A 17,187-nucleotide genomic window follows, 5' to 3' on the forward strand; every position below is an offset into this window, starting at 1 on the left:
GGTCACATTCACATGTAACACGGAACTACAGTTGAATAGGACTATGGTTCCATGGACATTATGTCTGAATGCGAGGAACTGCATTTGGGTGTGATTATGAAACTGAGGGTTCGGCATTGGGACTCCAATCTGTACCTTCGGATTCAATCTGAATCCTCAGGTTCAAGTAAATTTTGTTCCTGCAACCCAATGTTCCAAGCAGCCTGCAGTTTGTCCGAATTTGGAACCACAGGCTGCTGGCCCTTGAATCGGAATTGAAGGAGGAAGTGATTGGCTTTGCAGGTTGGCTTTCTGTAAAGAAGGAAGTCTGCACAGTTAGCTTCCCCGCCTCTCTGAAGTCTCACTGACTGCAGAGAGGCAGCTCTCCTGAATGTCTGAATTCGCATGGGAGAGCAGGGGGAAGGAGGGCATAGAACCACAGTTCCATTGGACCCACCATTCCACGTTACATATGAATGCAGCCTCTGACTTTTCATAAGCTGGGAGAGGGAGGAAGTGGAGAGGAATTGTTTAGATGTATTTCCTTACGAGGTGTAAACATTTTTAAATTGATGAGGCCCTGTTTGCTCTTCTTAAATCTTGTGGGTTTGTGTTTTTTATAACATTAATAAAGATTTATGTAACAAACACAGCAAAAGAAGATGGAAATGGGAGCTACGAGAGGGAAGTCGTGGGGAGTCTTCATGCTCTTTGGCTATGAAAATGGATCTTCTGTCAAAGACATTACACATATGAAACAACGTCAAATGACAGGGTGTGAAATTTTACTGTCAATAGACATGTAGTTCAAACTTGAGAGAAACATTCTGGCTTGTAAGAGTAACTTTTCTGAATGCACTGGATGCACATTTCTCTGAACAGGGAGTTGCTGTTGTTCACACTTATGTGGAGATAGTTCAGACTGCTGTGGAATTGTGAATTCTCTAACCATTGTAGTAGCGCATTATAATATATGAACACTCTATTATAAAATCAAGATGGTTTGTCCCAACTGCATGACATTTTGCACTCTCTGTGGTAAATACTGTAAGATGGCCAGATTTCAGACAGATCAGATAAGAAATGGCTGAGATACAGCAGTATAAATAATTGCCTTTCAGCAGGTGCAATTTTCACTTGTTGGCAACTATTTGGGGCCACCCATAATCGACCTCCAGTTTGTTTACCTTTGCAGGTCCAGATTCCATCAGACCTTCAGGGAAATTGCTGTGATGTTGCTCTTCCTGGCTTGATGAAAATCTATTATATATTAAGTCATGAGGTGTTAAAGTCCCCATTTGAATCAGTTATATATCATGTGCTCTGCCAGCATTAATGTTCAAAGAGTTTCCCTTTTCAAATATCTTGGAAGGGCTTAAATGTTGCCTGGAAGGAAAGAGGATAGAATATATTATTGGCTCTGACAATGTTTCATAAATCATCATAATCTTCATCTACTAAAAATACTGCCTGTGATGCTGCATGAAATGAATGTGATGTTTATTCATGCAGATGCATAATCTTCTGTGATTTTCTGATTTACAGTTGCTGAGGAGTGGCACAAGTTGGGAGGAGAGCCCTGGCAGCTAATAGAAGCGGTGGATGGATTTCATCCTAACCAGGTAAGGACTGGCTGGGAGTTGAGCATAAAAAAGACCATGGCAAAAATGGACCACATTTTCATGTATAAGAGATTGCTTTTCAGTGATGATCCTCATGGTGTTAGGTTACAAACAACAGGCTTCTTGATTACATGTGAGCTGGCTCTGTGGGATACTTGAAGAATACTATGAGCTAAACCAAAGTTTCCCCAGGTTTAAATCTCATATTGATGATGAACTCACTGACCTTAGGCAAGCCACCAGCCTTAACCCTACCCACTGCAAATTGGGGATATTAATTGCTGCTCTACCTTACAAGGTTGTTGCAATGGTTACTGAAAGCACATGAATCACTTTGAGCAGCCAAAATTGCTATATAAATGCTTTTCTTGTTGTTTATTTTACATCAGGCAAGTGGGCAATGCATTTCAAGGGCTTTTGAAATGGATCTACTTGCCAGTCTAACAAAGATTTAAGATATTATTTATTATTATTATTATTATTATTATTATTATTATTTACATTTTATATCCCACTCTTCCTCCAAGGAACCCAGAGTGGTGTACTACATACTTAAGTTTCTCCTCACAACAACCCTGTGAAGTAGGTTAGGCTGAGAGAGAAGTGACTGGCCCAGAGTCACCCAGCTAGTCTCATGGCTGAATGGGGATTTGAACTCAAGTCTCCCCGGTCCTAGTCCAGCACTCTAGCCACTATAACACGCTGGCCCTTTGCTAGCTTATACTGGCTGACATTCAGACTAAACACGAACGTTGTGCTAGCTGGTTTCTCTAAGTGAGGAGCTTAGGTTCCAAATTAGTGTTGCATTGGTGCAGCACTATGCACTTCAGCAACTATTGATGTACCTCCTGCTGTGAAGCCTCTTCTTCAGTCCATATATGTTGCAGGGAATGATGCAAAACTGTCCACTGTCCTTGTGCAAGCACAAAACCCTTGGGTGAGCAGACCAAGACTGCAAGAGATTGTGCAGCTTTTAGTATCCACTCAGCTACATGGGCCTTGCTGGATGAGGCCCAGTGCCTATTTAGTAAAGCATCGTGTTTCCCACAGTGGCCCACCGGATGCCTCTGAGAAGTTTACAGGCAAGAGATGAGGGCATGCCCTCTCTCCTGCTGTTGCTCCCCTGCAACTGGTATTTTGAAGCATCATGCCTCTGAGGCTGGAGGTGGGCTCCCAGTTTGGTAGTCACTGATAGACCTGTCCTTCATGAATTTGTCTAAGCCCCTTTTAAAGCCATCCAAGCTAGTGGCCATCACTACATCCCATGGCAGAGAATTCCATAGATTAATTATGTGCTGTGTGAAAAGGTACTTCCTTTTGTTGGTCCTAAATTTCCTGGCCATCAGTTTCATGGAGTGACCCCTGGTTCTAGTATTGTGAGAGAGGGAGAAAAATGTCTCTCTACTCACCTATCTCTATTCCATACATAATTTTATAAACCTCTCAGGTCTCCCCTAAGTTGCCTTTTTTCTAAATGACAAAGTCACAAATGTTTTAGTCTTACCACATACTGAAGGTGCTCTACCTCCCTGACCATTTCGATTGCGCTCTTCTGCACTTTCCCCAGGTCTGCAACATATCCCTTTTGAGATATGGTGACCAGAACTGTATACATTATTCCAAATGTGGCTGTACCATAGATTTGTGTAAGGGCATTATAATTGCATTTTTTTTTAGTCCCCTTCCTAATAATGCCTAGCATAAAATTTGCCTTTTTCATGGCTGCTGCACAGTGAGTTGACATTTTCTGTGAGCTATCCACCACGACCCCAAGATTCCCCTCCTGGGCACTTTCTGGACTATGAGATTTGCAATGGGTAAAGCATTGCAAAGTGTGACAGAATAGTCCAATGGTTTAAAACCGAGAGTAAAGCGTTATTCAATGCGTTGTTGTAGGCTGGTGACCATTCATATTTTCCATCCATTGCAACGTGTTTTCAAGGCAGGACTGTCCATATTCTTATTGAAACACGTTTATCTGCCCCTCCTCCTGCTCCATTTGCAGTTGTTGGGGGGGTGGGGTGAGATGTGAAGAATTTTTTTGTAACTTTTCAGCTGCCTTACATAAATCTGCCGGCAGGGGGAAGCACCATTCCAAAACAAAAATCTAACTTTGTCTTGCATCATTCCAGTTTTGCTCAAGTAATAACTGGGGGGAAATTTAAAGGGGGGGAGTGGGGTGTGTGAGGAGATCCTTTGGAGTGACAAAACAAGGGAACCGCTAAATAAATAGATAGATAGATAGATAGATAGATAGATAGATAGATAGATAGGAGGAAGGAGAAGGAGCAGAAGGGAGCACTCCTCCATGGGATTGCACAGAAGTAAATAAATTATGATTCAGTTCAATGGGCTTCCTTTTAAGTAAGTGACTGTTCTCTCTTCCTGCCCTTTGCATTGTAATAAGCAAATGGGATTGCACTTAAATGATTAAATGCACAGTAAATGATTAAGTTCAATGGGCTTCCTTTGCAGTAAAAGTGCACAAGAAACAGTTGGATTCAGAAATCTGCTCAGCTGCACTAGTATGAATCTCTGGCCAAAGTAGCAAATGAAAAGGGGAATGCACAAAAGAACCTCAGTGGAATAAATAATGATGATTAATAATGATTAATAATAATAATTAATAAAAACAACCCTCCAATCTCCTTCCTCCATCTCCCCTCCACTTCTGTGTTGACAAGCTCAACTTTTATTGGAAGCAAGCTGAGGAGGGAGGGAGGTGTGGGGTTGGGATCTTTGGGGAGAAAAGGAGGGGAAAGCCAAGATTTCTCCCTGCTTGTTTCTCTCCGCACTGGGAGGGGGCGGAGAAAGCAAGCACAGACAGGGAGGGGCAAAGAACTGTCCATACTGCAACACACCGCAATGCATAAACTCCATTGCAAGCCTACCACGGAAAAATACAGCTACTTTCATGCAACGCTATTACCACGTTATAAGGCCACAACGCATCACAAAAATTCAAAACAAGGCATCACAGATATGGACGGCACCCTGCTGATAGTGCAGCGAGTGTGATGTCAAAACACTGGCAATACAGAGGGGCACTTATGGGATACGTGGCACAGTGTAATCTGGAAAACGCCCTGGTCAATCAGCTATAGTAATAAAACTACTACCATATAGCACTATCAATATGCATCTTGCTTTAGAGAAGGAAAAGATGGGTCAAATGGGCCAGTTCAGAAAATACGTTTCTGGCTGTTGTAATTAGAAAGGGGATGCACAGAAAGCGCACCCATCATGGCATCTTCCACAGATAGCTTGGCAGCCTCCTCGCACATTACTTTGGTGTGTGTGTGTGTGTATATATATATGTGGGGAGGCTATTGATCTGAATGGCCGCTTTATATAGTAATATAAATTAGTTTGTAGTGCTCCAATTACTAGTTTAAGTACCTACCCACCCCACACAATGAAGGGATGTTCCAGGAGAGAGTTGTGACATCTGTGGGAGACATCACAATGGGCACGCTCTCGGTGAACCCCATTTCTAATTGCATGGGCCAGTAAGGTAACATCCAAACCGGCCCAATCTGTGGTCAATTTAGTTGCTCATACTTAGACTTTGTTTTGGATTAGAACAAAGAGATTATGCTAAAAGCTGCATGGAATAGGCAGGTTTTGAGGGGGAATGAAAGAATTACAAGAGAAAGCATCAGAAAGTGAATAGAAGTGAGGGAGAAGGTGAGCTTTGGGAATATGGGGCAGCAAGGGAGTGCCCCTTTGGAAGTGAACTTTAGGCATAAGGGGCAGCAAGGTAGAAGGAGTGGAATTGTTTGAGGGAGCGGGATTGCTGAGGGGGTTGGAGCTGCAGGAGTGAAAGCTATGGGCAGAAGTATTTTAGGATAGAAGTTCAGTGAGAAAAAGTTCAGTGGGAAAGTCTATACATCTAGATGTGAACAGGAAGCCAGACTAGAGGTGTTAGTCAGAGCAATGAGAAAGATGAATGATTTTGGACATAATGTTTTGGACAGAGGTGAGATGACTGAGGTGTGACAATGGAAGGTTAGAGAGAAGACAGCTGTAGTCAAAAGCAAATGAATGTAAATAAGAATTTTTGCCAAAGGGGAGGAGATGAAGGTCCATATTTTCCTCAGTATTATAACATGAGAAGAAGCACAATGTGGCGATGGACCAGAAGTAGGGAGTTAAGGAAAGGGAAGAGTCAATGATAAAGCCAAGATTTTGTGCCTGTCCAACAGAACATCTGATCTGAATAGCTGCTTTATATACTAATTTAAATTAGTGTGCAGTGCCTCTTCCCAATGTTGTAGTTTTCAGCCAACATTAAGTAGTAGTTTCATAAAAACTATAATAGCTATAGCGATGATTATGTTCCTCTGTGAGTTGACAATAAATAATTGATGACCCACAGTGAAATTTAAAATTGAGGAACAGGCCTTATTGCCATGATTTTCCCCAAAGAATAGTAGGAATTGTAGTTTGGTGAGAGTGCTAAGAATTTCATAACATCTCCCTAGGGCTGGCTATTAAACCAATCATCTGTTGTATATATACACCATGAGTTGGCTTTACGGGGTTCTAGTTTGTTCGAGAATCAGGTGGTTCAGTATTTGTCCAATTCATTTAATAAAATAGTTTCAAATGTGTTAGTGAAAGATTGTGCAATCTACTGCCAAGCCTTGTCAGAGAGAATAAAGTGGAAATTTTGCTCCAGACTCATGGAAGAGGCAGAGACTGTTATTAAAGAGTGCATAGCAGCATTCAAAGTTTATTACGGTCTATGACCAGCACAACAAAGGTGGGGGGGAATACAATTACAATATAAATAATTTTTTTTTAAAAAGTCAACAGTCTAACCCATCAACAATGTTATAACTGAAAGGTTATACAGCAGCACTAGGACTGTTAATTCAAAACTGGCGCACTCTTCGAGCTGCTGCACAAAAGCCCCTCACTTCCCAAGTAATGGCAGGTATGCTGTCCTCAAGCAGGAAAGCCACTTGTTGGCTAGGCGAATTTCCTGGGAAACGAGCCAACAGTGGAGATATTAGTTCTAAACGTAAGTCCCTATAAAAGGAGCAATAAAGCAAAACATGTTCGATTGTTTCAACTTCCCCATCACCACAGGGGCATAGACGCTCCGCATAAGGAGTCCCACTGTAGCGACCTTCAAGGACAGCAGAGGGAAGGCATCTACATCTGGCCTGTGTAAAAGCCAACCTATATCTGGGGGTGTCTAATTGTTTCATTCATTCATTCATTCATTCTATTTCTATATCGCCCTTCCAAAAATGGCTCAGGGCGGTTTACATGGAGAAATAACAAACAAATGAGATGGAACCCTGTCCCCGAAGGGCTCACAATCTAAAAAGAAACATAAAATAGACACCAGCAACAGTCACTGGAAGTACTGTGCTGGGGGTGGAGAGGGCCAGTTACTCTCCCCCTGCTAAATAAAGAGAATCACCACATTAAAAGGTGCCTCTTTGCCAAGTTAGCAGGGGTTAGTGTTGCAGATAAGATAAAGGAGCAACAAGGTACCTTGTAGTATTGTTACAGTAGAAACCCGGAGACTTAGATAAATCTTCCTGCCGCTCCGCGTCTAATATTTTCTGTTTCACCAAGGCACGGGCTTGTGATACTTCCATTTTGAGCAGGGTAAGCAGAAGCAACCCCAATGTTGCCACTTTAGCAAGTATTCTGCATTCCCAGGAGGCATGAATGCTATTTTCAATCATTTTCAAAGAACTGAACAACAATAAGCAGTTGCTACCTTATTAATCAATATACCCAATAACAAATTAATAATATATTGCGTTTGAGACTATAAGCAACTTCCTATATTCTCCTTTTCTCTTCTCTGACTTGTCTCTCTTCCCCCATTGATTCTAGCGGAGTCTCCTCACTCCCTCAAATTGCCCTTCCAAATTCTGACTGTTAGTGTGCTCTTGTCTGTCAGTTACAAGCCGCTCTTCATGAGCATTCTGAAAGGCCTAGGGCATTACACCTCTCCTCAGCCTTATAATGATGTGTATCAACCTTGACACTATAGCATACATATAGCATGAATAATACATATTCCTCCTGAATTAAGTATTCAGGGGGCATCCCAAAGTTTGCAGTCTCTGAACATCAAGGCACAATTTCTGAGTCCCTGTTTCTTGGCAGTTCCTGTTTTTTTCCAAATGTGGCAGCCACCTTGAAAGCATGACAGTCACCCAAATGTGCAGTAGCCTTTTTTTGTTGGTTTGTCTGCATTTGTATCCCACTTTTCCTCCAAGGAGCTCAGGGCAGTGTGCATGGTTCTGTTTATACTCACACCAACTCTGTGAGGTAGGTTAGGCTGAGAGATATATGACTGGCCGAGTTACCCAGGGAGCTTCATGGCTAAATGAAGGTTTGAACTCAGATTATCCTGGTCTGATATTCAAGCCACTGTTCCATGGGAACATAGGGAGCTGCCTTATACTGAATCAGACCATTGGGCCATCTAGCTCTGTATTGTCTATGCCAGGCGTGCTCAGCTTTGGCCCTCCTGCAGATGTTGGCCTATAACTCCCATAATCTCTGTCTATGGGCCACTATGGCTGGGGATTATGGGAGTTCTAGTCCAAAAACGCTGGAGAGCCAAAGTTGAGCAGGCCTGGACTCTATGCCAACTGGCAATGGCTTCTCCAAGGTTTTAGGCAGGAGCCTTTCCCAGCCCTGCTGGGCAATGCCAGGGATTGAACATGGGACCTTCTGCATGCAGAGCAGATGCTCTACCACTGAGTTACGGCCCTATCCCTAAAGATGGCATACATGAGTCTCCCATTCAAGCACTGACCACACCAAGACCTGCTTAGCTTCAGCAAGGTAGCTGTATCATGCACCTGAGACTCTGTGCTGCATCATGCTATCTGGGACTCCATGCTGGTTCTGTTTTTCTTGGCTGTGGATTTGAACTCTCTGCCAGTGCTTCTCATTCCGCCGCTTCTTTCTCTGGGGATAAATGGTCATTGATTTTTGATTGGTGGTTAACATGATGCACAATGTTACAGAGGCATCACACTATACCCTGGGGCTGCTGCGGTGTTTAAATGCAGCCGCAGCACTGCTAAGAACTGGAGATTGCACAAGCAACACTTCTCTGGGTTTTGCCATTGTTGCCATTGGGGGAAAGTGCAGAAGCACTCAGAGGCGTAATTAGGGAAAATAGTGCCTAGGGCATGCACTGAAATTGCACCCCTGTCCAAACAGGAATGATGGGACTTGTAGTCAACAATATCTGGAAATCCCTGTTAAAAGGAACACTGTACCATCTAGACATGGTTGTTGATCAAAACCTGAAAACATGAGCCATCTCTGTAAAAGACTTAGAACAACAGTCAGGAGTTATGCGAGGATTCCAAGTGTCATTTTCTCTGTCTCATCTCATTCTTTTTAAAAAGCATGACTTTGTCCTAGAGGATTGCCCAAATAGCCACTAGCAAAATAGGGGAAGAAGAAGGTGGTGGTGGTGGTGTGTGTGTGTCTATAAACCAGTGAATGATTCCTGCCAGCCTTTGTCTTATGATGACTGTTGGTTCATGATGGGGTATATGTGCATTCACCACACCAGTGCTTACTTTGACACCAAGAGGGAGGAGGATACATTAGTTTGCCACACTAGACAGGCATTTGCAACAGGAGCAGACAGCCAAGTTCTGCCAGGGCCAAAACCAGCCCCTGCCAGACTAAGAAATCATTGTAATTTGCCCCTTCCTGTCACAAGCAGCATGCTGTTCTTTTATTATTGACTCTAACTCTCAAATATCCCAGTCATGGATGGAAAATTCACGGTCGATTTACAAGAGACACATTTTTAACATGGAAGTTTCTTCCGTGCAGGTGTTGTGCAGAAACCCATGTGTAGTGACCGCCAGGGGCATAGCAAGGTTGGAATGGGCCAAGATGAGATTTTAAAATGGGCCCTCAGCCCCTCAATGTCCAGGGCCTCCACACACCCCAGGCCCCCAAGGATTGAAGTCTGATATTTCAAAATAAGTATGCTGCCTGGAAATACATTTCACTGAATACACGCATGCACACTTTACAGTATATAGTGATATACATTGAGTACTATATATTTGTGCTACTTTTAATGCCTAGAATACACTAGCAACGCTAATTATTAAAATGGCCTCCTTGCTGCAGATTAGCAGAGGAGACTTTCAACCATGCAGGGTGAGCCTATGTCTGTTTTTTCAGAATTCTGAACAAATTCAGTAAAGTTTGGTTCCAGGAGGTTTTTCACACGAGGTTTTTAAAGCCCTTTAACACACATCTCCTCTGAAATGGAGGTGCTGCATTCACATGTTGGCCAGATTTACCCTGAAGTCCCTGCAAGTTATTGGAGAGCAGTTCACACACAAGAAAAATAAAATAAAATAAAAGCACAACACATGCTTCACAGTTCTCACTCAGACTTCTGGGTTGCAAAACAACTTGAACATAAGTGCATTTATGAATGAATGAATGAATAAATATTTGTTCCAGAAGTGTTTGTAATTTTCTGACATGAAACAAGCCACTTATAGGCCTTTTTAGATAGTTTTTGTTTTTAAAGCCAGCACATTTTTCAGTCTGTTTTAAATTAAATATTCAGAGACTTCTCAGTCTTGCCCCACCCCCCATATTAAAGCCCTATGGCAAGCAGATCCTTATATTGGGGGGAGGGGGGGTAACCACAAAAAGGAATTCAAAGCTTACCTGGCAAAAGCTGTACTGGATGGTCTGGGCAGAGGGTCTGCTGCAGGGAACTCTGCTAGCCTCCTTCCTGGCTTCCTGCCTCCCTTCGGGCCTGCCGAGTTCAGGCTTCAGGGAGGCCTCTCTGGAAGCCCCGCCCATCCACCGATCAGCTGAGAGGCGGGGAGAGAAGAGCTCTGCAGTTTGCAGGCTGCTCCGATCCTAGGCCTAGCTGATCCTAGGCCGGAGCTGGAGGCAAGTGGCCGAGGGGCCCTGGGGCTGGGCAGGTGGGCAATGGGGTGGGGGTGGCAGGAACTGGCATGGCACCCCCACCTCAGTGGCGCCTAGGGCACGTGCCCTGCCTGCCCCCCCCCCACAGTTCCGCCTATGCAAGCACTGCTAGCATAACCACCCACTCTGAAGGCACCATCAAGCCTGCCTTCCGACTCCTCAGCAATCCCAGGGCACAGCATTATACCTTGCCTCCATAATACAGTGCATTATGTTAGCCAGTGTCTTTTGATTGTTCCTCAAATACTTTAAAGTTCACTGTTAATTTCAGCAAAACGTCTCTCTGCCTTCCTGAGGGTTGTCCATGGCTTTAGAAGAGTCCTTTACAAACATCCAGTGTCTTTCTAATGCTGGAGAACTTTCTGTAAACAACTCCAGTGCTGCAATAATGAGCCCATTTATGTGCCCATTTATTTTGTTTGTGGGCTGTCTTGCAGTTCTCTGCAGCTTTGGGCTCCAGCTCCTCTCTTTCACACAGAGGTCCAATGTTCCATTGTACCATCTCTCTTTATGCTCGTGGGAAGAAGCTCCTAGTCACTTGCCATCCTGTCTTCAAGATTTTAACTGATGCTCAAAGTCTTCTGGCCTTCAAAGCTTTGTCAGTCTACCCTGCAATCTACAAGCTAACTAACTTCATTTTTGTACTTGTTCCTTTGACTTCAGTGAGACTCAAAAGTGACTGTGGCTCCATCCATACTTACCCTTTGTAAGTGATGGTGTCTTCTCATTCCACTGTGGTAAGCATTTGAATACAGTAACAATATGGGTGGGGCCCGATTCCCTTCTCACCCAATGCTTGCCCCTCTCCTTGACCAGGCAGCAGTTGGGTGAGAAGGAACCACATGATTGGCCCTATGCTTGTGGTTCCTGTATTCAGATATTTAACAGCCACAGCATTTCACCAGGAGGGACATAGTTCTGGTACTGTTCACAGTAAATGAGAATGGAGGCTATGTCAGAATACATGGGTTGGAGATTGAAGCTCTAAGTCAGATGCCATTTTTGGAAGCTGTTCATATCTAAGAAGGGTTAGCTCAAAGGTAAGCATGACTAAAAATCCCATTCCTTTATTCCATAATGAATTGCTTCTGGGAAGTTAGCTAAAGAGTGTTTTTGTAAGTCCATGTAGTCCTGCTTCCACCCCCACCCCACATTCCCCCCTGCCCGATAATAGATATGTATGTTTTCTTATGACCCCCAGCATTCTACTCTTCAATTCTCAGCTCCTGAAAGCTTTTTGGGGAATTTCATAGCTTCAAGGGCGATGCTTGCTTTGAGCGGTTGATTGTTTTGTACATATGACATGACTGTGCATTTCAACAAAACTGTATAAAAGAAAATAGTTATATGCTTCAAAAAGTTCTAAAGCAAGAGAGTCTGCCAAACTGGACCAGTCTGCATTTATTCTGGAGAATCATAATTGCTCTACATGGGCAGACGAGCACAGCTGGAGGGTCATTAGACTCTTTCTTTGCACATGACAAAATGTGTTTGTCAAGAAAAACCCAAAGCTGGAAAAATCCATGTGAGATTTACATATTTTAAAAGGCTGAGCTGAAAAGAAGCCCCTGCCTAACTCTGAGAACCTGAACAGAAATTTAATAAGTTTCTGTAGCAGGGAGGAAATTAGCTGGAAGTATTTCAGCGTGATTTAGGATGGGGAGAAATAGTTGTATTTTTCAGAGGACCAAATGTCCATTGAAATGAGGTGCTTGCCTGTCTTTTTTTTGTCTTTTTTGTTGAATGGTGAGCATTGTGGTAAGCATTCTTTCCATGTTAATATATCTCATTGAAGTGTGTATGTTGCCATGCCAGAAGTTATGTGGTTGCTTGTGGGAAATCACGAAGCATCCATTTTATATGTACATTTGACAACTAGCAGAAGCTAGAGGACTGACCAATGCATATGCATCCCTTTTTCCATTCTTCGATCCTCAACACACATACCCATGTTGGGGTAGTAAGACTAAACGTGCTAGGGCAATAGTGAACTTTCCTATTTATTAAATATGTTGTCTTAATTAAAAGAGAGGACAGTTATTAACCAAAGATAGAAAGGAGATTAAATACTTTTTAAACAGGTTCCAAATACTGAAAGGCCTATTCTTTAGAAGAGGTCACTTACTAAAAATTGGACTCTGCTGATGTCAGCTACATAATATGACTTTTTCTCATACATGGGGATAATCTGAGTAAAATAATAATAAATAAATGCTAATCTGTCACAAAATGACCCAATTAACCAGAATTATAAATGCTTCAAAGTCACAGCATATTAACTTCCAAATATTCACAATTCTATCAAGAGCAGCACTCTTGCAATTTTCACACATGAGGATATATATGTGTGTGCATGTTTTGTTCCGACTGTTATTTATCACCCTCTCTTAAAATCTCCTCGGGCCAATCATATCTATATCAGAACTCTCACATTGGTGTGATGTGGCCCATAATGGAGCAGCATTATTACTTCTTATTTTAGCCACATAATCATTGTAAATTCGGGGCAGCTTTAGAGATGAAAATTAGTCTACCTTAATATAGCAAGAATGGGGGGAAATTATGGGTCAAAAACTTCAGATAAGAGCGTGCATTTACTAGTTAAGAGAGGTGACTGTTGCAAAAGGTGTTCTAGGCAGGGATTGATCTGCCTTTCACATCAGTTTTTCACTCCAAAAGGTACTGAAGACTTTATTTCTAGCCTTCCAGTAGGAACAAAATAGGGCTGAGAAAACAGCACATCTGATCACAATGAGCTTCATTGCGCCATATCAAACCCATGTTAGGGCTGAAGAACTATCAGTTCACTAATTGTGAACCAAATTTTGCCAGGACAGTTATTTAACATCATGACAAGGCTAACTTTGCCAGCTACTTTCAGGGGTCAATATACAGCACAGTACCTTGTAGACATTTCTGGCACTGTGGGAACTGCTGAGTGCTCATAATACTGCATTCACGTAGTTGCACAAGAGTACTCTTTCATGGTCACCAGAAATTGCACAACTCAGTTATGCAATGGTCCAGCCATTGGAAATAATTATGAGCACACAGCAGCTCCTGCAGCGATGGAAACACATGCAGGATGTTGCATAGTAAGTTGGCCAGTGGCCTTTGTTTGGTTTTTTGGTAGCTTTACTAACTGATGCTTTTCCTAGCACAAAATTCAAATGAAGTACAATTCCTTTGTTTTGCCTACCTATAGATTGCTGGTGCACTTGGGTCAAGATTCTTATGGGAGAAGATCAACCGTGAATGGCCCCACGTCTTTGGGAAAGTGAATCCATCTAATGATGCAATTGCAGTATTATTCAAAGGTCAAGGGGGGCACTGATCTCAAAATATTAGCTATTATCTTTCCACACTGCAGAATATCCACCCCAGTAAAACAAGCTAGCCTTTGTTCAGCTGAGGGCTGGCAGACACAAAGTGGCTCCAACAGTCTTCTGTACCAAGCAAAGCATCTAAAAGGAAAAGAGGGAAAAAATTCTACCAATGGGTGGTAGAATTTTCATTGAATTCACCTCACAGTACATTATGGTTTTGTGAAGATTCTACCTGCTTAGGTTTCAAACCCACACAATTGTATTTTCCATCATGGGCAAATTAAAAGGCTTGCTTTGGGTTGCTTATAAGAGAATGTGAACATCTGTTTTTCTGTGGTATGATTTCCTCATGTAGTCTTATTAAACAACTTTCTACAAGTCAAACTGGATGCTTTATCATTGTGCATACAGCATGTTTAACACAGTGCATTTTAATGTATTAAAAGCTTTCTATATCACCTTTCTGCCTTAAAGGCAACCAAAGTTGTGTAACAAACAAAATAGAAATAAGAACATCAGTTAAAACTGCAGGCTAACAAAATCCTTGGTAAGGCAAATCAAGACCAAAAAGGCATAGTAGTTGTCATTTGCTGATGCAGAATATCAGGTCTGCAAGATTTGTATTAATCTATCATTTCACTTTAGATTATCAGAGGGAGAGTTTTAATTAGTGAGGACAAATGTAATGGTGAGGCAGAGTTAAAGGCACACACCTCATTGAATTCAATGAGAGTTAAATACTTACTATTGAAATAATTGAGATTTGTCAGTATTTACATCGAGTCTCTCTCTCTCTCTCTCTCTCTCTCACACACACTCACACACACACTCACACACACACACTCTCTCTCTCTCTCTCACGCGGTTCTCACGACCATCAAAAACAGGGCTAGCAGCCTGAAAGCCAGGTTAGCACTCTCATGTGAACCAGCAGCAAGCCCTTGAACTGTGCTCTCTCAAAATAGGGTCACCCAATTCCCAGCTGCACCTCTTAAATGAGGTTTAGCAGGCAGAGGAGTTTGCCTACCATCTCCCAGGGCTCATGGGGAGCCACAGGGCTGCAGCTTGATAACGGCCCGCTCATCCTCCTCACAGGGCTACCATAGAGTATGGATACCAGAGTGGGCTGTGGGCGTAGGGATGTGCATGGAACTGGCTGGCCAGGTTCAGTTCGAGTCCAGACTGGACTTGACAAGACCGCGCCAGTTTGGTCCGGCACCCCCTCAACTCCCCCCCCCCAGTTCAGTTCATGGACTTTTTTTTTTAACTTAAAAAAATTGTTTAAGGCACTTACCCCCTGCAGAGGAGCTGTGGGAGGTGGCAGTGGGGTCCATGGAGGTTCCTCCCCCCCCCCCGCGAGCCTCATTGCAGCCGGGCTCGGACTGACTCACCGAGCAGCAAGGCATTTTCCTGGTGCACCCTCGTCTGGTACACCCTCCTGCGCTCGCTGGGCTCTCCCCATGCCAGCTGCCTGGCTCCCCTTTCCCCCTCTCCCTGTCTGGAAAGCCCCGTCTCCTCTCCTTCCGATTGGTCGTGAGAAGTAGGCTCAGACTGCCCTTAGGGCAACAGGACATATTCCCGGTGTGCCCCACCTGCCCCACCCCACCCGCTGCACCCCACCCCACCCGCTGCACCCCACCCCACCTGGTGTGCCCCGCCCCACCTGGTGTGCCCCGCCCCACCCCTGCGCCCCAACTCCCACCCTTAATTACCCATTCTGCTGAAAACCTGCCCCCTCCCCACATATATTCCACCACCCTCTCAGTGCCCCCAGTCCGGCCCTGATTGCAGCACAAACCAGCTGAAAGGGCCGGCTCTTCAGCCTGTTCGGGCCTTCCCTCTTGGCGTGGCAGCCATTTTGGAGGCTACCGCACCTGTGCATTTGGCCTCTGAGAGGCCTGGGTCATGCCAGGGGGTGGTTTAATTTAACCCCTGAACCGGCTTGATGTTGAGCCAGTTGCACACCCCTACTGGGGGGTAGTGATGTGCACGGTCCGGAGCAGTCCGGACCGGCACCGAAGGGGGGCCTTCCTTTTAGGGCGGGGAGGGCTTGCTTATCCCTCCCGCCTCTTTGATCCCTCCAGCGCCCGTATTTAACAGAATAACGGGGTGCTGGAAACCAGCCACCCCCGCCGCCACCCCCCACCGCCGTGAGCAGATTTTGCACAAAAACTACCAATACCCCTGTGGCTGCCCGCCCGCCAGCCCTCCCTCCCTCCCAGCTGCCCGCCCGCCCGAGTCCTCACCCGATGTTTTCGTAAAAAACGAGAGGAGCTACCGGACAGAGCTCCTCTCACTAGGACGGCCTCCATCATACTGAAGCTTTGCGCGCGCACATGCACACGCCGCAAAGGACACCGATCGCTGGAGGCCCAGTCTACCCGCCGGGAAAAGGTCTACCCGGCCTTTTCCCGGCGGGTAGACCGGGCCTCCGGCGATCAGCGTCCTTTGCAGCGTGCGCATGCGCGCGCGTGCACAAAGCTTCAGTATGATGGAGGCCGTCCTAGTGAGAGGAGCTCTGTCCGGTAGCTCCTCTCGTTTTTTACGAAAACATCGGGTGAGGACTCAGGCGGGCAGCTGGGAGGGAGGGAGGGCTGGCGGGCGGGCGGCGGCAGGGGTATTGGTAGTTTTTGTGCAAAATCTGCTCGCGACGGGGGGGGCGGGGCCGGGGGCGGCTGGTTTCCAGCACCCCGTTATTCTGTTAAATACGGGCGCTGGAGGGGGCAAAGAGGCGGGAGGGGTAAGCAAGCCCTCCCGCCCTTAAAGCAATACCCCCCACTCGGACCCGAACCAGCCAGGGCCGAACCGGTCCGGCCATTCTTTAGAATGGCCGCCGGACCGGTTCGGACACACCCCTACTGGGGGGCTGCCCTGCAAAGCCAGCTCCATGCATCCAAGGCTGAAATACACTTGGCAGAAGTCTGCCTGGCAACAGATGACATCACCAGCACTGAGCACTTGCTCCTGTTGGAGATGGAGTTCCAGTGCATTGACCTTTTGCATCAACTATCACTGGGGCATTGGGCGCAGAGGTAGCTAGTGAGGGTCTCCTTACCTTTCCCTGCTTGTCTTACTCTATGACCCCTGCCTTGACTCCTCAGGTACTTCCTCTAGTGAGCCAGTCCTTCCTTTCCTCCTAGAGATAAGATGGAAACATCTCTATCTCTCTCCCTACCTATTCATTATGTAACTGATAGATAGGATAGGGCTTTCCTATCTCAAATGTACTTCACCAATAAATCAATTTAGTTTAGACTCTACAGCGATCTCCATGCATGTTACTTAAATAGCTTCAA

General features: G+C 44.8%; 1 protein-coding gene across 5 annotated transcripts in view; it reads left to right on the forward strand.

Annotated features, from left to right (window-relative positions):
- The window catches only part of AOAH (acyloxyacyl hydrolase), a 132,771-nt gene extending 118,496 nt beyond the window's left edge, over positions 1 to 14,275 (forward strand). For 4 of the 5 annotated variants that reach the window (XM_053265146.1, XM_053265147.1, XM_053265149.1 and 1 more), the window contains 2 exons: positions 1,525 to 1,601; positions 13,771 to 14,275. In XM_053265146.1, coding sequence (XP_053121121.1) covers positions 1,525 to 1,601; positions 13,771 to 13,899 — 206 coding nt within the window. In that variant the 3' untranslated portion in view covers positions 13,900 to 14,275. The remainder of the gene's footprint in view (positions 1 to 1,524; positions 1,602 to 13,770) is intronic. The other variant, XM_053265148.1, reaches the window with a different exon arrangement.
- Positions 14,276 to 17,187: the final 2,912 nt, after the last annotated feature.

The sequence above is a fragment of the Hemicordylus capensis genome, chromosome 6 (genome assembly GCF_027244095.1).
Source record: "Hemicordylus capensis ecotype Gifberg chromosome 6, rHemCap1.1.pri, whole genome shotgun sequence".
Lineage (NCBI taxonomy): Eukaryota > Metazoa > Chordata > Lepidosauria > Squamata > Cordylidae > Hemicordylus > Hemicordylus capensis.